This window comes from Xiphophorus maculatus, chromosome 4 (assembly GCF_002775205.1).
Source record: "Xiphophorus maculatus strain JP 163 A chromosome 4, X_maculatus-5.0-male, whole genome shotgun sequence".
In the NCBI taxonomy this organism is placed as follows: domain Eukaryota; kingdom Metazoa; phylum Chordata; class Actinopteri; order Cyprinodontiformes; family Poeciliidae; genus Xiphophorus; species Xiphophorus maculatus.
This window is the reverse complement of record NC_036446.1, coordinates 25,072,578-25,100,519: the sequence shown is the minus strand read 5'-3', so window position 1 is coordinate 25,100,519 and position 27,942 is coordinate 25,072,578. Positions and strand designations below refer to the sequence as shown.

General features: G+C 39.5%; 1 protein-coding gene across 1 annotated transcript; it reads right to left on the bottom strand.

Annotated features, from left to right (window-relative positions):
- Positions 1–317: 317 nt before the first annotated feature.
- On the bottom strand, positions 318–27,942 carry LOC102235393 (mothers against decapentaplegic homolog 3). The gene is made up of 8 exons (XM_005799759.3): positions 27,740–27,942; positions 9,169–9,362; positions 8,899–9,033; positions 8,112–8,237; positions 6,844–7,056; positions 6,619–6,756; positions 5,243–5,387; positions 318–2,644 (listed from the first exon to the last, which is right to left on the bottom strand). The coding sequence occupies exons 1-8, from the start codon at positions 27,940–27,942 to the stop codon at positions 2,521–2,523; spliced, it is 1,278 nt and encodes a 425-aa protein (XP_005799816.1). The 3' UTR covers positions 318–2,520.

The window sequence follows — 27,942 nt, the reverse complement described above, 5'->3', positions numbered from 1 at the left end:
AACACCTTTTCCAAAGCTTCTGGTTTGACTCTAAATCTAAACAAATGTGAATTACTTTCCATTAAATCTAATTTAAAGGGCAAATTAAGTTAAATATCTTGGAATCACAATAATTAAAGATGAAAATATATGATCAATAGACAATTTTAACCCCATAATTAAAATAGTAGAACAGGTTTGAGATTTTATTTGTAGATCAACAGAAATACACAAAAATACAAAGCATCAACATCTACCTTTTTTTTTTAAGCAGGGGGAAAAAATGGAAAAGAAAAATTTATACAAGAAATCTAAAAAGACCAATTCAGGGCCGTAAACTGCCACTAATGATTACAACAGAAACTTTGAAATGGAAGAAACAAACACGACAGCTATAACCTTCAGAGTGTATAAAAAAAAAAGGACAAATTTGCTTTTAAAACATTCCCTGCAGGGCAATTACATCAACCGCAAGGGTTTTAAGATCCCAACAGAATCAGGACTGCTGCGTTCAAGGACACGAGAAGCTGTACGGAGAGCTGGCTTGTTTCAGACTGGTAGATGCTACTGTTTCTGAAACAACCCAACACTTTGAAAATTTACACGATTAAAAATGATCGCTCAGGATCGGCCCGCGTATGTGTAATGGCACTGGGTCGCTGTGTTTTCTTCTGTTTCAGAATAGCCATTAACATCAAGGGCCAGGTTCATGTAAATAAAGACAGAAAAAAAAACAACATATTGTTCATGCACGCCCACTGAGTCTTTGTCTAGTGTTATAGAACCAGAAGGAAATCGATCCACTTCCACTTGAGTGGGTGGGTGAAAGAAAATGGGTTCAAAGCCCCGACTGTTTTTATAATTTAGCAACAGCTTTTTACCAAGTTTTCCTTTTTTTTAAAAAAAAATTGTTCTCCTGCTTCTAAATCCATCAACATTGTGAAGGTTAATGGTCACAATTGAACACCTTCACGTTGTATATGTACAGAGACCTGAAAATCATAATATATATATAAAAATCAATTAAGACACTACTGTTATTTACACGCTGCTGCTGCTGCATGTTTCCCTTTATAAAAAGCTTAAAACAAATCTGCCTCATGTTAACATGTTAAAAAAAAGAAGAAAAGAAACTACAACCCAGACCTGCCTGCAGTGTTTTCTATCCTCCAACGCATAACTTGGACTTGGGCTAATCTTCCAGAAAAAAAAAAACAAAACATAATATTTGCAAAAATAAATTGAGATCCACACGAGTCGGTTAACTTCTCTTTTCCGTTATTTATGATTCAGATGTTTCTGTTTTTCTCCAGGCTTGAATGTGCAAAAAGTCAGCGTGGCTAAAAATACGACCAAAGCTAAATCGCTAACAAAGCAGAGGCCTCTTCCTGCTCTCTGAACACATCAAAGCTTTCTGCAGAGTATTCACATCACACTTACGAGTGTGCAGTTCTGTCATTGAAAAGTGTGAAGAATACAATGCGCGGTATTTTCAAGTCCCGTTTCGGTACACATTACATGTACAATCGAAAATGATGCAAACATATTCTGCAAAGTGGAGAGGCTTCCTGAAAGTAACACATGTTCAACACCTAATCTCTATATCTACATGCTGGAATATTGATTTTATTTGACTTTTTTCAAACACACAAGTGCATTTTCCCTCCTGGTGACCTTTAGTGAGATTCACTATCTCTTAGTACTCCTGTAATGTTTTAAAGGGCTTTACTTCCTGTTCTCTCCTCATGAATCCTTCAGAATCTGGCTTATTTGTTGGTGATCTGACTGACAATTTTATGTGCTGGTGTAAATCTTCAAACTAGCAAAGCGGACTCCTTTTTTTCTTTTTTGATGTCATTTACACCAAAGATCTATTTGTTTCCTTACCCAGAATAAGAGCTGCAGCATGAAATGAATGCATAAAACCGCAACAAACACTTCTACCCTCTTTGCAGTACATTCCTACAGACAGTGCTAACTTATGTATTAAATAAATCACTTTCAGTCTGTTTCATTGTTTTACATCTATAGTAATCTTCATAATCTAAGAAATGCCCCAAAACAAGAAAGTCAAGTGAAATGTATTTGCCATGATCTTACTTTTTTTTTTTTTTTTTTTCCTATTTGGGACACAATAATAATAATAATAAAATAATAAAAATTATTTATCAAATCTACTGTTCAATTTAAAATCTGTACAAAAATATGAACAGCACATTTCAATCAAGCAAGAAAGAAAAACAACAAAACAAAACAAATGTAAAGTTTCTGGCTTGCGGATGAAAACTACCATCAAATTAACTCGGACAATGTGTTGAGATCCTATTAACGACTTTAATGCACTTCGTCCCCTTTTTGCCACAAACACAAAGTGTTTCAAAAAAAGTGCTTCTGACAGCAGGTGTGGAGGTGGGGGGAGGAACAAGGAGTGTCTGAATGAAAGGAGGGACTGAATGCAACGTCGGGATTAAGGAGAAGGGGCAGGCGGGGTGGGGTGGTTGCGGACGTGGCCTGTGAGAAATGAGTGGACGAAGGTCGTCCCTAAGAGACGCTGGAGCATCGAATGTTTGGGGAGCCCATTTGAGTGAGCACCTTGTCGAGCCACTGCAGCGGGCCGTTCAGGTGCAGCTCGATCCAGCAGGGGGTGCTGGTCACTGTCTGCCGCCTGCGGGACACAAAGGGGAAGAAGCCTCACAAATAAAATCTAGAGAGTTTTATTCAGTTCTGCGCAGAAATAAAAAAGAGACACATGATCTATTTCCCCCCAGTGAATGGCTGCATATTCCCAAAGTAACAAAAGCTGGGATCAGTGCATGAACGGAGCTCTGGGCCGAACACCAGGGGTTCCTTCAGGTCTTCCTTTACAAATCTGCAGAGAAATTTGTATATTTTCTACTGCTGTTTTTATGTATTTCTGGAGATTTACATACAAAGTGCTGAGTTTAAACTTGCTTAAATAGTTCTTGAGTCTGATGATTTGTTGGTTTTACAAATTCTGAAATAACACAATAACCAAAAATGTGTTTCCAGACCTTGTATGCTGCCTTTGGGGCAACAAAACTAGCACACCTCAGCTCTATTTCAACATCTGTAACTCTGTCAAATCAGAAATCAGAAACACTCTTCAAAGTCAGATCCACAGTCCATGCACACTGATTGCGTCGTAACAGTTGATGACACTTCCGATAATGTTGCGGAAAACTTCCTTTGTTACTTCGTTTCTGCTTTCTTGTTTCTGCTTCTGTTGCTTGATATGATTTTCTTAAAAGCCTACGCAGAGCTTCAGCTATGAATCACAGACGTCACACTGAAAGCAGGAAATGCTCTACAAAAAAAACTTGATGCAGATGTTTTCTTATTTACAAATTTAGATCTTTTTCTGAATGACTGAAAGAAGAAAAAGTAGCCAAAAAAAAAAGGCGTAAGTCATCACTTCAGGTAGATTTACACACATTTTTAAAGGCTGGAGTAATAAATATTTTCTCAGTGAGAGAGGAGAGACTAAAAGCAGTGCTTTAAAGCACAAGCCAAAAAGTGGAACAAGAGGAGTGAGGTGGGAGAAGCCTTCAGCATAGAAAGAAAAGATCGGCCGCAATAATCTGTCGTGTGTGTGCGTTATATAAAAGTTTGATCTATTAGTGCTGCAAGAACCACACCTGCTTCCTCACTCAGCCAAAAGGCTCTCTGTTAAGACACTGCAGAGACGTGACAACTCTGACACATGCGTCATTTCCCTTTTCCTGTCATTTGCATTTCGCTCTGGTTGTGTTTTATGAATTGCTTTCCTTTAGTTTTTTCTTCGGCTCAATACTTTTTTGATCTTCATGCTGAAATTGATTATTTTTGCATGTTTTTTTTTTTTTTTCCTAATTTCCTTCCAATATTTATTTGAATTGTTGTTGCTTTCCCCCCCCCAAAATAATTTAACTGGAACAAAAAGAGACAGAAGGGTTCAAAATGAATGACCAGTGAAAACAGAGAGTGTGGAGGAGGCAGAGAGAGAAAGGCAGGCCTGCTTGATCATGTAACCTGAATCTTGTTTTTAAGTGTCTCCACATGTCAGCGTTTGGTCACAACACGAGTGGTGAGCAGTCGCTCGCGGCACCAAGGTCTTTCCCTGGTGGAAACCGTCTCTGTCGGCGCCAACGTTCAACCAATCCGTCCCACTATCAGTGAGTCAGGGTGTGTGGAAAAACGAGAGGGGACCGAAGGAGGGGAAAGTCTGACATCTCTTTTTGACATAGCACATGTGTCGGCGTGTGTGTGTGTGTTTAAAAATAGTTGGGCGTGCCACCAAGGGGTTTGGCTGTATTGACGAGACCTTGGTGACGTCATGCACCGGATTCACCAGAGTGTGAGCAGATGTGTGTGAGTGGGGGCGGCTGGACTGTGGGGCGTGATTCACAGTCTGTTCCTATTGTCTCCGTTCTCACACACACACACACACACGCCCACCCCCACCTCCACCCATAAACACACACATAGGCTGGCTCTAAGAGGGAGTTAATCCTCGCTTTGCAGCATTTACAGAGCTGAGATAATAAATAAGATTCATCACTTCAGTACTCTATCGCCATAAGACTGTCAAAACTCCAGGGACAGAGATGAGGTTTGTTTAGAATAAAGTGGGAAATGTAATTAAAACCAGTCTAATATTTCTATCTATGAAGATTAAACTGTTAACACAATAAGTTTGTTTTATTGCAACTTTTCTAACTCAAGAAAAAAAAAAATCTATTTTCTGTCCATGTATTCATTTTTAATAATCCAAAGTATTTTGTTGCTGCCTTTAATGCCTAACGTAGAAAATGCTAAACATTTGGGCAACTTTTACCTTAATAGTAATTTTTCAATTTTTAGCAAAAATGCAGATATTATAGATGAGTTTCACTGACCTTTTTCAGAAGTTTTAGGAGATTCTACCAAAATCTGCACAATTAAACTTGGGATCTTGATGGTTTATGAATGCTTTTCAGTGTATGAATAAAGTGACTTAACCTACACATGTAGTGAAAGTCTAAGAAAGGCCCTAAAATAGGATGCTACTATACTATCTGCTGGTCAGGATTTTATATAGTTAGTAAAATCAATATATGGTTGTAAACTTGGTGGTATTGCAGTATTGCAAATAATAACATTCTACATTTAACCAGTTCTGAACCTCACTAACCGCATTCCCTCCTATAATTCTGTAATATCCTGCTCCAACATCTCAGTTCGACGAACAAGAAACAATTTAACAGCCGGTCAAACTCGGGTTCACCTGTATTCGGCTCCCCAGCCTTTGACGAAGCTCATGCGGATGGTGCACATCCTGGTGAGCTGGTAGACGGCCTCGAATCCCTGGTTGACCGACTGAGCCAGCAGGGCTGCAAACTCCTGGTTGTTGAAGATCTTCAAGTTACATCCTGGAGACAAACAACAAGCCGAGTTACGTCGAGGAACCAAAAGCAGCCAAAGGCCGAGCGGTTACAGCTGGCTTGATTCAAATTCAGAAAATAATTACAAGCTGGCATGTGGGAAGCCACCCTGTGCATGAAACTGGCAGTGACAAGTATTTTTCCTTTTGACTTATTCTTTTGTTTTTCTGACTGTGTTCTGTTTACCAGTAAGATGAATAACTAGTAAGTTCAGCTTTGACGTATCAAGAAACACTTAAAAATACAGGTTCAAGCCAGGCACTAGTGAAACGGAAAATATTGTTTAACTAGAGGAAACCTGATAGGGTCTTTTGGATTCGTGCTGCTCTGGGTGATGTGTTCACACCACATCTGTTTTGCATCATCCAGTTTACACAATTAGATTAGATTAATCACTGTTTCACTAATGAGATGCTGCAGTGTTCTCAGCTTTGTTATGGATACTGAGAAGTGTTTTAGAAAAGGGCAATTTGCAATTAGAACTGTGTAAACTTCTTACTTTTTCAATTAGAAATGTTAAAGCTTCACTATAAATTTGGGGCTAGTAATTCTGCAGTGGTCAGACTTTGAACAGAGAACGTGCAAAACAAACATGGTGTAAAGATGGACGGATGTAGAACTGAAACGACTAATTAGATGAATCAGAATGAATCGATTACTGAAAGAATTTTCCACTAATTTAGTAGTTGATTAATCGTTAAAATAAACTCTAAAAAGTTTATTTTAGGAAAAAACAAGATAATCAGAGTAATTAAGCCCTAACTGTACAAGATTTGAATTATTTGTTAACTGCATCATTAGTACAGTTTTAATATTGTATAAAAGTGGTTAAATGAAAAATTGGCAAAATGTTTGTTGTTTTATCCAATTAATCCATTAATTGTCAGAATAATCATTAGTTGCAGGCACAAACGGACCGAATTTAATTTCAAAACAATGCACTGGTAACGAGGTCCAGGAAACAAAAGAATTTTCCATATTTAAAATTCTTTCCAAACATCTGTTAAATAGACCTGAAAAACACTTTAATCAATTTCCAGGCTTTTGCAGAACTTTTTGGGAACAATTAAAAACGCAGAGCCAGCCTGTGAACGGTTCATGGCTGTCTGTGATCTAATCTGTGACGAGTGAATTTTCCCATCCACCTCCTCCTGGTTTTCTGTAGCACACTCCATTCACTCTTTAGTTTTTCCACAGACTCTGTGGAGTTGTCACACACCTGGGGGGATCTTGCAGACCGTGGCGGGGTGCCAACCATAACGCTGATTACAATTGGGGCTCTGGACGAAGATAGCGCTGTCACTGAGACACTCTGCAAACACTTCTCCTCCGATGTAGTACAGCCGCACGCCACGACCTTAGAGGGAACAGAGACAGACGTAATGGTGACATTAACAGCGGCAGCAGATATTGGACTGATTAAGACGGGAGCGATGAGGCCCACCTATGTGTCGGCGTGTTAGCTCCACTGCTGCATTGCGGTTGACGTTGGACAGCAGTCCCAGGCAGAATCGCTCGGAGTTGGAGGGGTCTGTGAATCCGTCCACCGTCAGCGAGGGCTGCGAGGCGTGGAAAGTCTCTCCTACTCGCTGGTTCAGCTCATAGTACGAGATGGAGCACCAGAAAGCCGGCTCACAGTACGTCACAGGGTAGAGGTCTGAGACAGACGCAGAGGAAGAGGGCTTAGTAAACACTGTAGCTTTTATTTACTGTAAAGTAATGCCAGGCAGACAGCTAAACAAATTTAGAGAGGAAATGAGATAAAAGATAGGGAAGAAGGTGGACAAATGAAACATGGACATTCCACCAACTCAAATTTCAGAGTTTATACACATAAAAAAGAAAAGCTTTTTAGGGGCCTAAAACTGACATTTCTGGGGTCTTTTTGTGATTCTTGGCTTGCACAGAATGCACTTATTCTCGTATGGACTGGACTAGCATTTAGCCACCTGCCAATGAATTCACATTCACGCATGACAGACGCTAAAAGATAGCTAGCTAACATTAGTAGCTTGTTATTGTTGGCCTTAACCACCTCGAGACATGGTGAGTGACAAGATCTGCACGCAACTCAAACTTTTCCCTGATTGAAAATTTCCGTAAGAAAAAAAATTACCTAGCCATGCAAAACATAAGACCTGTAATTAATGTACTTAAGGCCAACTTGCATTTTCTTTAATCAATTCATGAAATTTTAAGGTCTTAATTTTAGATATATGTATTTAAAATTTTTTAAGGATGTGCGGCCATCCTGAAAAATGGCTCTAGCTGCCTGCAGACGGAGAAGAAAAAACCTGAGTCATACGCTGCTTCCCAGAGACTTTGTCCAAACAAAGCGAGGAAACTCAACCGTCACAGATGGGATGCCAGAGACAAGAAAAGTAAGATTACAGGCTCATCCTTGATTGTTTTCAGTGAAGTCAACTATTTCTGGTAAAATTGCAATGCGGAGCAGTCTCTGAAAGCTTCAACGTGTCCTGCCAAATCAAGTAGTAAGGCAGTCTCCCAGATGTTTTCTCATCACGACAGAATAAACATCGGGTATCTTCACTGTGGACCAAACACTGCCTTGGTCTGTGCAACTGCTCACATGGTGGGCGTGAAAGACAAAGGACTCTTTCATCACCTCATTTCCTCTTACCAAAACAATTCCCAAAGGGGGGGGTATGAAACACTAACACAAAGACACACACACAGACAGACGGTTCTCACCGAGGTTACTGTGTGTGGGTGAAACAGGGTTAGGTGACAGGTTTGGGGAGCTTGTGTCCATGCTGTGTGTCATCTGGTGATCGCTGGTCTCTCCATCTTCACTGAGGTAGCCCGGCGGCGGCGTTTCTGAGACACAGGAGAACAGGTTGATGTATGACTGCAGAGGTATTAATGCATTTCATTCAAAAGTTAACAGAAGATGGAAACATTTTTCTGGATAGTCATTCCTTATAAATCAAGACGAATAGATTTAATTTATGTTCTTAATTAACAGTTTTGTTAACTTTGCAGCTAAAGTTCAACAGAGATGAGGTGAAGAAGCTACAACGTAATGCATTCTGCCTCTTCGCTCAGACAATCATGAACAGCACAGATCTTCTAAGTGAATTACGACAGAGTAAAAAAAATAAATAATCTCAGAAGCAAACAGAGCTAATCTCAATTAACTAAACCTCTAAAAATCAAACGAGCAACTTCCTGTTGAGGATGTTTACAGAGATTAAACTAAAGGAGGTTTCTCCCTGCACCTAGGTTCCCTTGCACTTTTCTGTCTCAAATTAAAGATCTCAACAAGGTGTTGTAATCACAGCTTTTCAAATGTGCTAAAAATTTATGGTAGAAACGCTACTAATGCCTCGTGTACGTAAAATGTTCTAAAAGACTTCTTCTTCGGGAATCGGCTACTCAAGAAATTCCTCAGATTGCCTCAAACTGAATCTTACAAGCTTGTGTAGACAGACCATAAACCCGCCTTTGGTGTGAGTCAACTTTGGAAGCTCGCTGATACCTGGTATGTAGTTGCTCTGGGGCTCAATGCCAGCAGGGAAATTGGTGTTTTCAGGGATTGAATGGCTGTAGTCGTCCAGTGGTGGGAACTCGCTGGGGATTTCTGTGTGTCTGGGCACCAGCACCGGCGGGAGGACTGAGACATAAAAGGAGAAACATGCAGATCAGAACATAGCGAGAGTTGCATTAAGAATATATGAAAAATTTAAAATAAAGTGGTTGCATAGCACGGTCTCATAACACAGGTCTGTTTTATGATTAGCAGTCGTACCTGGCGTCTCTACTCTCTGGTAGTGGTATGGGTTGACGCACACCTCGTCCTTCTTCGTGTGGAAGGCATATTCGCACAGCTCCACGGCTCGCAGCTCGTGGTGAGACTGCAGGTCGGGCCAGCGCCACAGCCGGCAGTAGATGACGTGAGGCAGGCCCTTCCTGTGGGACACCTGCAGGCGGCCATCCAGAGACCTGCAGAGAGATGCAAAAGAAGTCTGTCAATGACGCGGCACGCTTAGAGCTAAATTCAGATAAAACGTTCACAAGAAAAGCAAATCTTTGGCTGCTTTTGTTGTCGGGGGGTCTAAAAGGAGCGCTATTGAACTGCCCCCCCAAATAAAAACAAGCCGTACAGTCGATTAAAAACTCCTACAGAATGACTCAAGACCAATAAGAGTAATAAAGAGGTAAGAAAATATCAAATCCAATCATATCTACTTCTCGTTATATGGAAGAGTGTGATTTGTTAAGTTTATTTGTATAGCACATTTCAGCAAAGTGCTTTACATCATAAGCACCAAGCTTGAAACAAGCAATAACTGTTACATTTTGTCAAAGTCATCAAGCAACTACACATTAAATATGATGATCAATTCTACTAATCGAAGGCAAATCTAAACAGATGGGGTTTTAGCCTCGACTTAAAGAAACTCAGTGTTTCGGAGGTTTTGCAGTTTTCTGGGAGTTTGTTCCAGATTAGTGGTGTATAGAAACTGGATGTTGCTTCTGCTGTGTTATGATCTTTGAATCCTCTACCCTTAACCCCTGGCCTCCTCCTAGAAAAGCAATAAAGTTGATTCAGATGACAATTATTCCTCTTACTCACAGTGGATTGAAATATATTTCTTCCTCCCATCTCGTAGATAAAGCTTGTAAAGTCCACTAAAGTGCCAGATAAAGCAAACGTTTGTCATTTTAAACAAAGCAAACACCAGTCTTGAATTGGTGCTTAGCACTCTAAAATGACCTACCCCTGATGAGAGCACGGGCTCTCAGTACATTTCATGTGACGTAGTGTCTAATAATAAAAGAGTGGAAATGAGATTACAGTATGGATAACAAGAATTTCATTGTCTTGTAAAACATCTGCCCTCATCTGGGATAAAAGGCTACTGGCAGAAGGATTTAGGTCAGCAGATAGCATCGGGCTGTTGTTCGACACAATAGGTTCATACAGCCTCTTCCTTTTGAGCACAATGACCTGTGGCAGAAAATATAAATAAATGAAATAGCCGCTAAGCTCGTCATGTTATGCAAGAGTCAACGACCGCATCCATGTCACTGTCTCACCCACTGCAGACTAACTATGACCAAGGGTCAATGGCTTTAACTAAAACCTTTTTATAGGAACAAATATCAGCTCAAAACAAAGACCAGGACATTTTCTGTCTTTCTACTCAAAGCTTGGCAACTTCTACTTAATCCATGCTGTAACAGGCAAGTTGAGTTTTATTTTTCATGGCAAAAGCTTTTACTCACACTGTGTGTTTTTTAACAGTGCTTTAAAAGATGTGTGTCTGTGGAGCTTTAGCTAAAAATATGCTCTCAAATAAATATAACTAGAGACTGAATGAGTTCTGATTTTTACAACTAAGTCCTGGAGTAGGACATTATGGGAAGCAATTTTAAAAAAAAGGAATCGAACCATGCAGTCACTAAATTAACTATGGCTGCTTTTTTGGTCACCTTGGTGATGAATTTACACCAAAAGACAACAATACCTTAATTTATCTCTCTCTCTTGTGTGTATGTGCCAGAACTGCTGTGTGTTTGATGCAGCAGAGGAAGCAGTGAGAAAATGTTTTCTGGGATCACGATAGCAACACCAGGAGTTTCCTCTGTCTAGCATGTGGTAGATAAGACAGTCTGGCTGACAATATGGCTGCTCTCTGCTCACGGAACCTTAACGACAAACAACTCAGCTCAGTGCAGAGTTTGGCTTTGGATTACAGTTTGTGGTAGACGTTCAACAAAAGTGATAAATGTTGCTGCTCCGCAAAGTACAATCTGTAAACTTTCACAGAGTTGGTAAAATACCCTCTGAATTCAAGTGCAAAACTCTGCATTAAAAGTTTCCTTTGCAAAACTGTTCAAATAAATTGGTAACAAATTGCAAAAAAAAAAAAAAAAAAAAAAAAAGATTTAGTAAAAAATACACTTTTTTAGTGTTAATTTGAATACTCTTGTGACTGCTGTTCCTCTTTTCTATTTCAGTGATCCTGTTTGGCATATTTTTTTGATGAATAACTGAGTCTGCTTCCTTTCGCTAGATTTCATAATCTTGTGTTGTTTATGACCGATTGCAACAGAGTTCCAGGCCTTTTCGTACCTCTGGAAGTTTATTTCAAACCATATCTATCAACATGGTCAGTCGAGTCTGTAACAGCTTATAAAAATAATTTACTTCAATCAGAAAATGGAGATATAAGACGGCTTTCAAGAGGGTTTCTCAAATTTCACCATGACACGAGAGAAAACATGTATAAAGGACAGTGAAGAAAAAATTTAATCAAAAACTCAAACCTTCTGAAAATCCTAAAGGGGAAAGAAGAGGTGTTAAGTCATGTTTTAAGCTGCTCTCGCTCTGTTATGATAAAAACATTAGTCACACAGTGTTGATCTGATGTCATTACTAAATGTGTTGGATCTGTGCTGATCAAGGAGAGTTTTCTGGGCCTAGCAGTAGTTAAGTTTGCAGGGCACAAAAACAACAATATCCCATTTTTGTTTACTTTTATTAGTTGTGTGCAGACAGTCTTTCAAATTTAGCATTTGAGCTGCTGGCGCTGATCGGCAGAGATGTCTTTATAACCCCTTGAAAGCATGAACAGAGTAAACTCAGGTATGTCCAGCAGACACAGGAAACCATAAACTTGAAGAGTCCAGCTGCTTACTCTGCACAGCCACTTTACCCTCTTATATGTTGGTTAGTTTGATTCAACCAGAAGCCACAGACACAATATAATTACAGGCTGAATGGGACATGGTTGAGAAACACCTCCAGCACAGTATTAATCACTTCTGTTGTTTAGAGAGTGAGACAGATTCAGATCCTGCAAAACAGTTTAGGATGATTTAAGGCTCCCTGTTTGCCAGCTATGTCAAAAAGGGAAAGCAAAGGGGGGTGGCAGTGAGCCCAAATTCCCTGCTGGGCTCTGTTGTGTGTGCTTGTATGTTTTTCAGACTCAAGATTTCCAGGGCAAAGGTATAAAGCCCCCAAACACAAACAAAACAAGGTTATCAGATCAAGAGACGACTCACTTTATAATCATTTGTGTGGAATCCAGATGGATATAGACAATGAAAGCATTGTTAGGCAGCAGACATTGTAGGAATGTATTGATCCAATCCCAAGATTCAGCTTTTCCTGATCACTGTATTTTTAAATGATTGAGGTCACTGACCAAAATCAATTTTCTATTCCATGGACGTCCCATGTGCAAAGGCAACCATTTGGGGTTCAATTCTCAACCTTGGGACATTTTCTGCATGTCTACCCCCTTCCTCTCGCTGACCATCCTCAGTCTGATTGCTGTCAATGACGGCCTCTCGTGCCATGAAATGGTTCAAAAGGAAAACAATTCTTCCTGTTACCATGTCTGTGATTTTACACAGTCAGCAAGCCACCCAGTCGTAATTTGACCCTGGAAAAAAAATCAAGGCCGTGAACATTTTTGTTCATTTCTAAATAATGTGGATTTTACTTAAAAATCTTTTTCTTTTCAACCATAGCACTGATACTCAAATGAAAGACTGTGTTGGTTGTTGCAGTTTCCTGTCTGTGGTGTCATGTGACCTGTTGTCCTGTAGACACCTGATACACCAGTGACTGAATATTATGTAATTAAACGCAGAGTGCTAGCCAGGTCTGACTTTGTGAAGGAATGGAGCAGTATGTTGTCAATTAGACAATATCTTTAGAAACAATGAGATAGAATCTGAGACTGGAGTAGAGATTAGTTTTATGTGTCTTCAGGATATCACACAGGATTACAAAGGAATCGCTGCATCCAACAAACTCCAACTTAAAGATGTTAACACTGGATCCATTAACTTGCTTTATTAAACAACTTCTAGACTTTAATGCAAGTTTTGCACATGTTGATGCTTTTGACCAGTGGTAATGTACCGACTGTGTTTAAGAACTGCAGAGTCTCAAGACTCTTCAGAAACTGGACTAAATAACAAAGCTACAAATGATAAGAAATATTAAGCATAATTCTTGCAAATAGATATAAACAATACACAGTTCTCTAGACTTAGAGTTAGGCATTCAGATTCTGTTTAAGAAAGGAAAAATAAAGAAACTAAAAATGTCCTTTGGAGAATTTTGATTAATAGTTTCATAGTTTTCAAAACTTCTAAATTTGTACCCTGCACAGAACCTTGTACTGAAACGAGAAACGAAGCCCGGAAGCCCATACAAGTGTCAGTTCTCCTTTAGAGCATCCTGATTCCCTTTTTTGAGAGAACAAGAGCTGGAGCTCTGATGCTGCTGTCAAAAGAGACAGAGAGAGAGCAAAATTGATGCCCAAAATGCAGAAAGCAGCAAATTGATATAGATTTGTTGCCAGAGGGAAAACTAAGCCATTGTATGTGTGCTTCATGACCTGAAGCTGAGGGTCAACCTGACCTCACAGTCCATTAACATTTACATGTTTGTGTGAATGGTGAGAGTGACATAAAATAACTAGGACTGTTTTTATTAATTAACAAATATGAAACTCATCAATTTCAAGGAGTTCTTAAAAAATAAAACAGAAAATAAATATGCAGACGTATAAAGATTAGAGGAGGGATACATTTTTCATGTTTTTGGCTGACACACTGAGCAGACTCAGACAGAGCAGATTGAGCTTCACTAAGCTGGAAATGAGGGACGGCGGAGTGAGAGGGGGGGGGCTGCTCAGTTGTGCTCAGAGGCAAAACATAGAAACACGGCGTTCATGTGTTCGGGTTGGCAGTCGCCTGAAAAACACACCTCCCTGTGGGCTTGGACCTTTTAACATAGGTTTTCGTTTTACAACTCTGCCAAGCTGCATGCACAAATGTTATTCTCAGATCCCTGAAAGATCACAGAGGACCTGGTGACAAACTCTGATCCGCAACTTTTCTGCCGTCTTTCAGGGCTCAATCTGAACAAAATGTATGTAGTTCAAAGGGTAAAATTGATTTTTAAAACTGTTACAATCACATGAACATCACTACTAGTCACATTCTGCCCCATAAGAGCAAAAAGGGTGATGGGCAACAACAGGAGGTGGAGGGGAGTGGAAGTGGGGGTGAGGGACAATAAGTCTGAACAGCTCAGGGCAGCTCAGAGTGTCTGTGACTGACCCCCACCTCCAGAGTGCGCCGTCTGTCCCCCGACTGAGGGCGAGGGTGGGGGTAGGAAGCTGGAGTGTCTTTTGTGAATTTTATGTGTCTTTGATTAGTCGGTCAAGTTATGACCCACAGAGCTGCAATTCAGAGAGGTTTTCTCAGCGATGTGAAATGATAAATCATGAAATGACTGCCTGGGTCCGATAAACTAAACTCATCTCTGATGTTCAAAACACTTCAGCGGTTATTTCGCAACAATCGTGTTCTCTGAAAAGTCTCTCCGTTTGAACCTCCATTTGCTAATAACAATCTCAAGGATTCCCCCAGAAAATATGCTAAGCCCGACGGTTCGGTGGTAGAGCAGTCATTCATCCAGCGGCCCGTTGTGTTTTTGAGTTAAAAAACACAACGGGCCGCTGTTTGAAGTTGACAGGAAATTTGAAAATATCACTTGATAATAATGTGTTATTGAAAGATTAACACCTGAACACCAACTATAACATCTTAAAAAAATGCAAACATTTTAAAAAGCCTGTTGGGGGGCACAAGTAAAACCTGGGGGAAACTCTGAATCATATTAGTGAAGATAAACTGACTCCTATTTGACTGAAAGTTTAACCCTGCAAAGCTCGATCCATCAGAAAACTTCACCCGAAATATATATTCATTAACATCCTTCATAAAATGTTAAATATAGGAATTAGCAGTGTCTCCACTGTCAGGCTCTCTGAAATTGTTAGTCTTCTCCTTTACTCTTCTAGGATAATCAAAGTTATTCTTTTAATTGTATTTTAGCATCATATCTACCTTGTAACCATTAGAAGTAGTGGATGTGTAAACAGGTTTTTCCAAAGTGTGCACATGAGTAATGGCAACTTCATCACAAAGCAGGATCACAACAATAACAAATAATGCCAGAGATAAAATCTCTTCACTAACACAGTGCATGTAATGTCACCTGGATCTCTACAAATATCATAGAGAACTTTCTGAACCGTCTTCAACATGTTATCATGTGCAAGATCTGCTAATGAACATTATGAAATATGTTTACTTAGCCATCTGAATATAATTCAGTAGCATAATCTGTCACATTAAAGAAGTCATCATGACTTTCATATTTTTTTAATGATGCACTTCCTATGACTGGGTGGAACTATACAACACAATAAAAAAATGTTTAAAAAAAGAAATAGAAGTGGACACAAGTTGGAATTTAATGCAGCAGTATGTACAAAAAAAATGTTTTATTTTTGTTTGTTTTTTTTACATATTTGTTAAAAAGCGCACATGAAGGTGATTGACAGTGGTAAGATCCTCCTCCTGGTTCTGATTGGTTGTTTCTGACGGAGCAGTGGATTGTCATAATTTTGACAGTAAAATTCAACGACTCTGTTTGGTAACAATAGTTAAGTTAGCATAAACGTTTTGGCTTCCTGGCACAGACAGCTTCATACATATATTGATTTTTTAAAATTCATCTCAACTTAATCATCTCATCCTCAAAAAAACAGTTTAATAAAATCAGTAAAAGTCCCAAATTACTATGGCTGCAGATTCCTGCAGATAATGACTGTATGTAAACTTCTGACTGCCACTGTATATCCCAGAGCAATGAGTCAGACCCTCTTTCTGTCTTGGGTAAATAAGACACACATTCGTGTTACAGCAACCTCTCCCTTCATCGTGCAGACATACGATCGGAAAGATGTTTTGTCTAGAATGCCAGTGTCACCTGAGCGCTTTGGAAACAACATGTAGGGCCTTTCCTTTTCAAATCACATTTTCAATTAGAAAGTTTGGAGAAAAAGCCTTTTTGTCACCACTAACCTGCAGCAATCAGCATCATTGCTAAAAGGAAGTGCAGGAACCTTGGCTGGGGAAAGCATTCCAGCGGCAGTGAGACGAAAGCAGAGAAACATATTCCAAACACACCACCCACTCTCTCTGGAAAACCCATCAGACTTCTCTTTTTCTAACAAAGGGGGATTTGGGTGGGAGAGTAAAGGGACAACTGTAGACTGAGAGAAAAGTTTGACTGTGGCACATAGGTGATATCATAGTGTGCTGGGACTAGTGAAGGAGGCCTGAATGTGAAACACAAAACCAGCAGACAGACGATCAGCAAGGCTAGACTACAAATAACAGTCTGGACGCAAAACCCGGGGAGGCAGAGGAGGGCAGGGAACCATTTGTTTTACTGCTAACGGTCAATGAGCTGAGCAGAATATCTGAACAAAATGATAAATTACTTAGCTATATTGAGGATACAAATCATACATCTTTCCATACAGATGGCAGAGACATTAAGTTTTATCCCTCCAGCTGGAAATGGTGGAGCCATGTCCACTGGTTCCCAATACTTAATGTTTGTTCCTTCAGTTGAAGTGATGCATTATCCACATTCAGTCAGCAACTCCCACTGCGAAGTACAGCACAACGTTAGAGTTCAGAAATACCTATCGGTGTTTTCACGCCGTACGGTTCGGTAGACTCGGTTCAGTTGGGGACCAAAATTGCAACCATTGTTACATTTCAGCTGGTGTGGTTCGCTTTCAGACTGTGTCAAAAGAACAAAACACTATGAAAAACCTGCTTACCCCCTTGCCTGTGGTGGCGCTGCACCAAGAACTACTGAAGGAAATGAGCAGAGCAACTTCCTTCTTCATGAAAGCTAAACAAAAATGGAGTGGCATCAGATTTTATCAGTTAGAAGATTTCTCTTTTGTCTTTGGTAAAGACCGCACGCCATTTCTCCAGCACTAGATTCTGGCATTTGTTTTGGTTGTATTTACCAAGAATGCCCTGCGCTACAGTCCGCTTCCTGCTTTTGAAGCGGTTTCCGGTCCGCTTGCATCCACATATGCTTTTGAAAAGTGCCACCGCTCACTTCAACCGAACCAAGACCTACGTTTTTAGGAGGACCAGAGTTACCTTTTTTAGGTCCACTTTAGTTCGACTGGGCATTCACACCTACCCATACAAGTCTGAGTTTATAGACAAACAAGCTGGCATTAGACTAAAGTGGACTAAAAAGGGTTGGTGTGAATACACCCCCCAAAAAAAGACTTTGTTGCAAATTAATATCAACTACTCAGCTGATATTTCTTTCCCATGACTTGTCACAAATATCGCTTGACATAGTGATTTAAAATCGAGAATTTTGCATATTTTTTTACTTGTTTTAATGTTTGCTGATAAAAGCAAGCATTTCCTTACTTTGCTGCACAGCTTACATCGTAGACAGAGTATTTCCTGAGCTAACTGAGATGTGAAGAGAATGCCAGGACTTAATTAATCTGAATCAGGAGTGCCTATATCTGAATGAATGGATGAAGCAGTTAATTATACAATAAAAGAAGAACAATTTTGACAATCAATAAGTTAACAACAGAAAATCGTAACAGTTCTTGTTGGACTAGTAGAATAAGATGCTCCATTTATCTGATTTAAAAGATTCAAGTTGGTCAAATCAACCAGAAAGCCAGAAGTTAGGAATGTGACTTGGGAATTCAAATGCTTGTTACAAAGTGTGCTCACAACATACAGCTACAGCTGCACCACCAGTATGAACCACTGATGGAGCAAAGCTTTCATGTTATTTCCACCGAATCCTGAATGCTGCTGCTGAAAATCAGCTTTCATTTGATCAGGGAATGGTTTTCCAATCTGTAATTGTCCAGTTTTGTTTAGCCTGTGCAAACTGAAGCCTCAGTTTAATATTTGCGGATAGGGATGGCAGATAGTTTGGTCTTCCGCTGCTTTTGCCCGGCTAAAGCATGCCAAGACTGTTAGGAGACAGACTGGACAGGAACAGCAAGACAAGTCAATTGGGCGTAATGTCAATCCAAGATCCGACTCCCAGTTTAAATGAAACTCGTCATCAGTCAATCAATCTCTCAAATATTCCACATTCATTTATTCGAACAGCTAATATTTAGTTTTTACTGATACAGCTCAGATGTTCAGATCTTGTATGTCTAGCATGCATAAAAGTAGAAAAGTTGCCTTTAGATGGCAAAATAAGATTAAATTCCTAATCTGTCCGATGTGGGGTAAAAGTAACACTGATCTAATTACAAGCAAGGAACTAGACCTCAGCCGATGTTGATTATATGAATGACACACACACCGGCCTGTTCACCTTCATGGACCTCTGAGAATAAACCCTACTCCACCCAGCCTGCAGGCTGCAGAGCTGCGGGAGGAAACCAGAGCAGCCCCAGGTTCCCAGAAGTCCAGAAAAAATAAGTCAAACACATTGACCTACTAAAAGAACAAATTGCTTCATTCTGACTATTCTTTCTGCTGCACTAAAAAGTAATTCTACACCAAAATACCAAACTAATCACAAGTGACCTCCTCTCAACTAAAACTCATTCACGTCTCGACTCTTCTTTCCAGCTAATGGATGTCCTTGATCGTTAAGTGCATAGGAAGCTCTCAGCTTTACTTACGCTTCCAGGTCTTTTACTCACAGAGAAGTGCTGCTCTCACCTTAAAAAAACATTTCAGTTTAACAAAACTGGGCTTTTTAAACATCTTTCCATCAAATATTAATGCCAGCAGTTCTGCATTGATCTGTCTGCAGAGGTTTCAGGCTAGTGTTGACCCGCTATCTCATCTTCAGTGAAAGATGGCTCCTATTGTCGACTCCCAGCTACATTTACGAGCCTCTTCCGACAATCTATTCCTAAAATGATCCGTTTCTAAGGTGGGTGCAATATGACTTAAAAAACATTACTTTTGCGATTTTTTTCATAGCACATCCAATTTCAACAGATTTTTCTTTTTCGCTTGCTTTCTCTTCTAAAAAGGAAATGTCCAAAAAATAATTCTGAAAAAGTGGTTTTTATTTCAATTATCCCTTCTGTGAGTTTTACGACAAGAGTATTAGGGCCAGAAATGTTTTGTTTAATTATGAAAATGCAGTCCTAATATTAGGAAATTATAGATGCAATTTTACAAGAAAAAAGAAGTCTTAAAATTATGAGAAAAATGTGTGTTAATATAAAAAAAAGCATGTTAAAAGATGAATTATTAAGTTCTCATAAAATTACAACTTCATTCTCCTAATGAAGCTGGCGAATGAATAAAAATTGTGAGATTTTTATTCCTTGGAAAAATCTTACAATTGTTCAAATATTCTGACATTATGTTGCCCTGAATTCAAAGTAATATTAACAGAACTTAATATAAAAAGCGCTTGTCAAGCAAGATGTCAAGCGGCTTCGGGTGTCCAGATTTTTCAAAAATTAAATCTTCAAAAAACCAAACATTTGATTAATTAATAAAATCTATTTATTGTTCAACCCTGTCTCATTCTAAACTTTCTTTCTCCTTTAAAACTTTGTTTTTTTAACGCATATCCAGCTGTAGTCCTGCAAGTTCTGCTGCTGCAGTAGCAGCCAGTGGAGCACAAAGGCGCATTTGTTGTCTCCTGAACGCGTCTGTGTGTTTGTGACTGCACGCGTGTGGGGTGTGTGTGTGTGTGTGTGTGCGTGTGCGTGCGTGCTTCTGCCTCATGCATGTGCACTCCCCCGCAGATAGTGAGACGGCCAGGGCCAAGTCGAGGCAGAGTTGTCTCTAACCCCTCCACCCATGGTTTCAAGCCGCAAACCAAACAGCAGCCCACGCCCTCCTCAAAACCCCAGCAGGCCAAGAGAGCATTCCTCTGAGCTGACTAACCCCATGCATGCACACACACAGACACACGCCTACACACGGAAGCATGTACAATCACAAAAAAATTACTCTAAATGTTCTTAGTAAATCAGATTTCACACATGTTTACCAAACAAATTCCAATAAACGTTTTTTTCAGATAATTTTGTCTGTATTGAAATAACACAAGGAAATAAGTCTACCCACATTTAAACATCAGTGCACCAAAAAACAGCCACAAGAAAATAGATTGGAGTTGCTGCAGCCATACAAGGATGCTTGAGTGCGATTTAATTACTTGAAATAAACTTTAGAAGCAAAAACACAGACAGTTTATGCATCTCTTCTGACTCAGAGCCATATCTGCCGGCTGTCAAGCAAATCAAACAATGGAAGAAATCCTAAATCAGACTGAAAAGGCCAACAGATCACCGTCATCATCAGAGCAGCGAGCCGCGCGCAGACGAGGCAGACAAACACACGTAAACTCTCCATGACCTGTCGCACACTACGTCTACATCAAACATTGCCGTCTTGGATGACTCAGGTGTGAGACTTGACCTGAAATCTTGGCAAGTGTTTACTGAAAGTGCTTGGGTAAGGTAGAGGAATTGACTACTTTTACCAAACCTATGCTTGAACATTTTGTTGTAAAGTAAATTGATAAATCACAACAATATTATTCATTATAAAGCAACAACAACAACAATAAAGTTTATTTTAAAGTCAGATTTGACACCCGTAATGGTATGTGAACACCGAAGCAATTTAAGACTTTTTCAAGTTAAAAAGCATCTTATTTTCTTCAGCTTGTAATGCAGCAAACTTCTCCTTTTTATTGTGTTGACCTTAAATTAAAGGGGACGAGAAGAAAGGATGCTGAAAGCAGGAACAGAGGAAACAGAGAGGAACTGTGGGTCAATACCACAATGCCAAAATGACTTGTTATCCAGTGACTGAGGCTTGAAGCAACCAAAAAGGTCAAGCTGTGGGTTGATTTCTACATCATGAAATATTGCACGGCAATAATGTGTTTTAAGTGTTAAAATAGAGATTGGATGAAATGTTTTCTCTGCAGAAGCTTGAACCGACAACATTCCTTAGACGTTGCTTCCAGCTGGATAACTAACATATTCTCCAAACGTCATGATGCGCAAATGAAAATCACAAAGTTACCTTGTGGACAAAGGCAGCAGCCTTTTAAAGGACAAGTGTTGCACAGTTAATAAGCATCAGCCATTTAGGCATCCAGACTATGAAGCGGTGAAGGTTTATGTGTTGTCTCCTCGTTTCAATAGCCACAGTGTGTGTGTTTGTGTGTGTCTTGTGTGTATTTAATAGTAGTCACCCAGACACACGCAAACACACTTCTTTTCATGTCAACCTGCCATCTAGTTGGAAAACAAACCAGTTTTACCTCGGCTATCAGTCGCTTAATTTCTCTTTGCACGCAAACCGCTCCAGCCACAGACTCCGTCTGATAAGCTGGAAATCCGAGGCACTGCCTGCTGCCAAGCAGACTGCTTCTGTCTACTTCATCCGAACCCACACGGCTTTATGCTCTACGGTTCTCTTTCATGTCCCTAACTCAACCCTTTCCTCATATATTCTTTGCACTATTTTCACCTGACGATCCCCACTGTCTCATCTCGGACAGTTAAAATCCACGTTTTCCCGGTTCTAAGGATGCGCAGGCCCCTCCAGCGCCATTCGGAACCATGGGAATCCCCAGCTGCTCGTCAGGACTCTGCATTCCACGTAAATTGCTTACATGCTTTCGCTTGTTCCCCGTCTGAATCAGCATCAAAGATAATAACCACAAACATAGCAGACGGTGCTTTCTGCAACATTATTCCTTGACACAGAAAAATCTACTTATCCGCAAGATTTGTACAATTTCCTCTGGGTCGATCAGGGCTACTTAGTAACCCCAACTTGGTTTTAAAGAGATAGTGTCATTCATAAATCAAGAAATTAACAAATGGACCAACAAGTAAAGAAACATGGCGGCAGAGGCACATTTGACCAGTAAACAGTGACATCAGGGTTTCTGCAGGTTTCACCAACTGAAATTTAAGACAAACAAAAACAAGTTGCATATTTTATATAAAAGTGCCAAGGTTTTATGTGAGCCAGTGGCAAAGACAAACATCGTCACAAAAAATATAGACACAAAAAAAGCTAGCTGATAAGCAAAGGTTTTTCAGCAAAGCTAGCAATAGCCTCAGCTCAAACTTTTACCTATATACAAAAGTAAATAGTCTTTCTATGACAAAATGTAATATCTATGATTAACTTATTCAAGGCCAACTTACTTTTTTTTATTTTTTTATAAATTTAAGACCATTTTAAGGTTTCAATTTTAACTATATGTATTTAAGACTTTTTAATGGTGTGCAGACACTGTTTATGGAAAAAAGTCTCTCACTTCTCTGGTCAACTTTCATCTCTCTCACAGATGTACTCATCGGTTTTACTCCTTTAGTCTTCCTAGTCTTCACCTCCTTCATCTCCCTCCTGTCCTGACATGCAGCCATGTGAATCAGACTGCACACACTTGTTGCCAGGATAAACATATACAAACACAACAAACGCTCAGTGAAGCCTGAGGGGCTAAACCCAAACTAAGTTCAGCGAGGTAGAAGTAAGGAATCTGCTCCCACAGGCTCCTTGAAAACGGATAACTTTCTTTAAAATGCTTAAAACACCAGTCCTGCTGTAATAAGCTGCTGCCAGATCCACAAACTGCCCACCCCATTAACAATTTAGTACCAGGGTGGAACAATTTAGAAAGAACCACTTCACCAATGAGTCTGATCTGTGCTTTGTAATCAAGAGTTTCTGCAAACTTCAAACTTTCTAGGTATCTATTTTAACTTCATAACCTTATAGGATAATGTATTGTTATGATGAGTGATAAACCAATGAATCAACCAATGACAGATATCAGAAGGAATAGTTAATATGGATGAGAAATGATTCTACCACTTATTGTTATCAGGGGGAAAATATGGCAAGACTATGATCTATTGTAAAGATGATCCGATTAAAAGTATAGTTTGGCTTGTAACATTTTATTTCCTCTGGTGTTTATATGACATATATGTCATATAAACATATATGTCAAACATTGACTATAGTCAATAAATGAAAATATTGCACGCCTTATAAAAGTAAAACTGAATTACTTAACGAGGGAGGTGTCCAAGTCGTCAGTGCTACTATCTGGCAATTTCTAAACCCCAAAACACTTGAACAAAATGTCTGAATTCACCCAAAAACATTAAGTCCTTGTTTGTTTGCTTTTTCCCTATAAGCAGAAATACATTTGCAGCCAAAAATAATAAATTAGAGAAAATTTAAGTCCATTTCTGCCATCCTTAATAGTTGAACTTAGACATGTTGGATTTGTTTCCCTTCTGGCTTAAATTCAACCAAACTAAAAGCTCTGCCTTTTTGAAATCTTTCATTTCCAGCACAATTTTGCAGCACTTTTTTTTTACTTATAGTAAATGTTTGCTATTCAATTGTTGAGTTGAAGCAAATCAAACTTAAATGAGTTATAACATTTTCTAAAAAGGACCTCAAAGAAAATCCTAAAAATCTGTATTAGGCAATAAAACCCAATCAGTGCATATGATGATGCTGTTTCGCTGTATGAATTAAAAATGTTTGACTGCTCCAAAACAGTAATTTCACAGTGGTGATGTTTAGACAGGTTTAAACCCAAAAGTAACACCATGAGGGTTATGAAAAGGTGAGAAGTCAAAACTACAACAACTCCCCAGCCAAAGTTAGGAAAACACTGTGGTTTGATTTGGAGAAAAAAATGATCCTCATCTTCCAAGTTTAAACTTAGACAAAAATCAAAACCAGAGCTAAAAGAAGCCAACATGTTTAGATTTAAAAAGCAGATACAGGATCAACATCAACCAGCTGCTGACTAGTCCAACAAAGTTTGGGTCAAATTTCCATCTGCATCCGATTTACAAATACTCAGCAGCACGTGTAACGTGTGTTTGTGAATCAGTGCTTTAGCTAATGAACAGCAGGAGGAAGACATTAGTCACATTTAATCCTAAATCATGATAAAGAAGCAGATTACCATGGACTGACACATTTTTCAAACGTACTTCTGTTACTTAGACATGTTTTCAAATCAAGAGGAGAAACAGAGTAAAGCGGGAGGGAGAGTAGGAAGAACCCCACAATGCCAACATTACTCCATCCCCAGTGAGTAAGACTTGAACTTGTTAAGAGCTTTGGCTTTCACTTTTTTTTTCCTATGATCTCTTAAAAAAGTAAAAATGCCCACTGTCAAGACTCAAATAATGTAAAAAGCAAGAAAGGAAGCGCCCCTGTGCAAGATTTAGTCAAAGTCTGAAGCACTGTGTTCCAGCTTTAAATCAAAGTAAGATACCATGAGTGCCTTATCTCTTATGTAAACCTATTAATAGGCCTGTCACTGTAACAAATTAGCTGGATGATAAATTATCGCAGAGGTTATTTTGGTAAGTGATAATATTGTTGTTTTGAGACCATTTTAAAGTAATATAATGGTAATGGCATAATAATGCAAGAACACATTCTCAAAGATAGATAAACTTTAAATTCTAATGAACATTTGACACTGGAACTGGACAACATTTTAAATATACAAAAAATAAAAATAAAACAACAGAATCAACAAATAAAATTAATTATGAAGTCTCCGTAAACAAAAATGTCCTTCAAAAAAGAGCTAGCCATGACCAAAGCACCAGATTGAAAACTTTGGTTATGCAGTCTTTAGTAGAAAACAAGAGAAAAGTGAAACACAATAAATTATGCAAATGGAAATTTTATTAATTGGTTTATTGCTTATTGAGATAGGCCTATGTATTTTTACATAGGCCTATAATAATCACCCACATTGATACTCTAGTTGCTGGTTGAAGACAGACGAATCATTAAGTCAAAAAGTTAAAACTAATCACTGATTGGTGAATGTGACAGAAAACGACTAAACCAGTGAAACATCTTCCGTCGTATTCCGCATCTTGTTCCTTTAAATGTTTCACTTCCCTGTGATGATATGTGATACGTGCTCTGCTATTCCACCACCTGATACAGCTATTGACCCAATCGATACGCAGCGCCAGCTTACTTCCGCACTCAGCATCACTGAGAAACCATCACAAAGCACATCGGCCTCAACACAAAGTTCATGTGTCAGAGATACAGGAGCTGGCCTCCCCGTGGACAGGCCTGAACACGCAGGCAGCTGCTGTCAGCATGCCACGGCTTGGGGAATTAATAGAAACAGCAGTTCTCCAGGACCCTGTTGGCCCAAAGTGACAGTTGGCTCTGGTCTGAGGTCATCGTAATGCACGCTGCCTCTTCCTCTCCGCATTAGCATTAGGAAACATGAAACCTGGACCATAGCGGACGTTGTTTAACTTTTTGGGTAGGCTTAGCTCAGAAGGCTGGCACAGGCTTCTGGTAGCTGGGATATGCACACTTGTGGTGGCCGAGAATGTAGGAGTGCCCTATTAGAGCTTCGGATTTCATCTGACACAGTATGCTATTAAACCTAAAAGAGCAGCCCACCCAGGCAAACCAGATTTTATAGACCTGAGCTAAGGTTTGGACTTTTTTTTATTTTTTTATTTTTTTACAATAATTTAAAAAATTACAAGGAGACCTTAAAAGAAACACAAATCCTTGAGAAGATGCAGGTTAGAGTCAAAGCTTGACTTTCTCATTTTAATTATCTGCAGTTCAACTTAATATTTCAACAAAGCTTGAAACAAAGTTTGAGATTACATTAATACATATATGGTTATTTTGTGTTTATGGGTGTCTCATTAAGCAAAAACATAAAATGTGTATTGTATTAGTGTTTCCTAACTGTTTTAATACTCCCTTCGTAAACATAAGCAATGTGGTAAAACCCGTACTGTCGGATGCTTTTGGAAGCGTCTTTACGGACTTCATTCAGCATGTGAGGGTGGTGAAAGTCTCTAAATTTACTCAGCCTGTAGACACAGCGTTATTACGGAGAAAGGCCTGGTCATGCCTTTCTGTAACTTTCTGAGCAGCACTAGTGCCCTTCTCAGCCTTCATCTATAGATCCCTTCACTTGGTTTGGTGTCATACGAAATGAAACAGTTATTCCAAACCTTATGGGTGTCTGTTTTAGCAAAACATATACTTAAAGAATGTAATGTTTTCTGACATTAGAACATCTTGAGATTGAAAGAAGCTCTGCTTTCCTCAACACTGTGAACAAAATGGAAACTGAAATGAATAAGACTTAAGCTTTGGCCTCAATTTGTAATTTCCTTTTAACTCATCTGGTGTGACCTTGAACAATTATTATCATTATTATTATTAGAATTATTCACTCGTTGTTGCTCATCCAATTGCAACTACAGGTGAGCAACATTGCATTGTTGGTAATATACCTAACAATTTGTTATCCTGCAGCAGCAACAATAAATTAACTGATGATATCTGCAAGCCCAAAACACTAATATTATAGTAGGAATAGTTGATTTACTTGGGCACCAGGAAAAAAAAAATACCACTGAACACAATGATTATTGTGTTCTGTTTGCTCAGTCGCAGTACTTAACATAATTGGTGAGGTAAATTAATGGGGAAGTTATAATTGGAGTGTTTGTGAGGCTGTACACTGTCTGCAGCGGTGATTAAACCCCCCAAAAAACCTGTGCTGACTTATGTTTGTTATTATAACTTACATCGTAATAGCAAAAAAAAGAAAAACCCAGGATTTACCCCAATCCATGTGGCCCATGTAACTAAACTAAAACAGTGTGATTATGAAAACTATATATTTGTACATTTTGGCATGCTTCTGGGAGATGATGTGTCATGCTTTGCATAACTCTGAGCGATAATATATGGCTGTGGCAGCCTTTGCAGTAGGGGGATTTATAACCTGTTACTGAACCACCAGCAGCAGTAATCTGACTTCACCTATTATTTATTATAAATGATGTATTGACAGACAAATAGCTGCAGGGAGACGCTGAAAGGAGAGAAGATAAAATCATCTCCACAGACTCGCCTACGCACTAGCAACGCTAGAAAGCGTCCCAGATTAAGGCCAAGTTATATAACTTGGACTACATCAGTGCTTTTTGCATTGCATGTGTCCTATTGGCCGGTTATGCACACACTAAAACGTGTTTGGGCAACACGGTTTATGTCAGAAGGCAAAACTGGGATCAGTTTCAGTTTAATGAAGGTACACTCTGCATATGATTGCATTACACTGACACACAAAGAGCCCACAAGCTCTGCAAACACAGAGCACTGTTAGCTCCCCTGCAGCCTCCATGTTGATGTTTGTTAAACGCAGAGGAAGCAAAGAGTTTGAAATATCGACTCGAGAAAGGAGCTGGAGACGTCAACTTCTCTCACAAGAAGTGCCGTTCAAAGTGGAAAAGCTCGCTTAGGCTGCAGAGAAAAGCCTGCATTTTCTGCAACGAACCTGTTATTAAATGTTGAAAGCCGACTCTCTAACTTTACGGTCAACAGCCCCACAACCCGTCTCCTTAACCCCCACCCCCCCTTACCTCGGTATGGTGATGCATTTCGTGTTGATGTTCTGCGTGGTGATGGCTTTCTCCAACTCCTCCAGCTGCCCCGTCTTCTTCAGCTTCTTCACAAGACTTTTAACCGCCTTCTCGCACCACTTCTCCTCCTGGCCGTTCTGCTCTCCCTTCTTCCAGCCCAGAAGTCTTTTGACGATGGGGGGAGTGAAAGGCAAAATTGACAT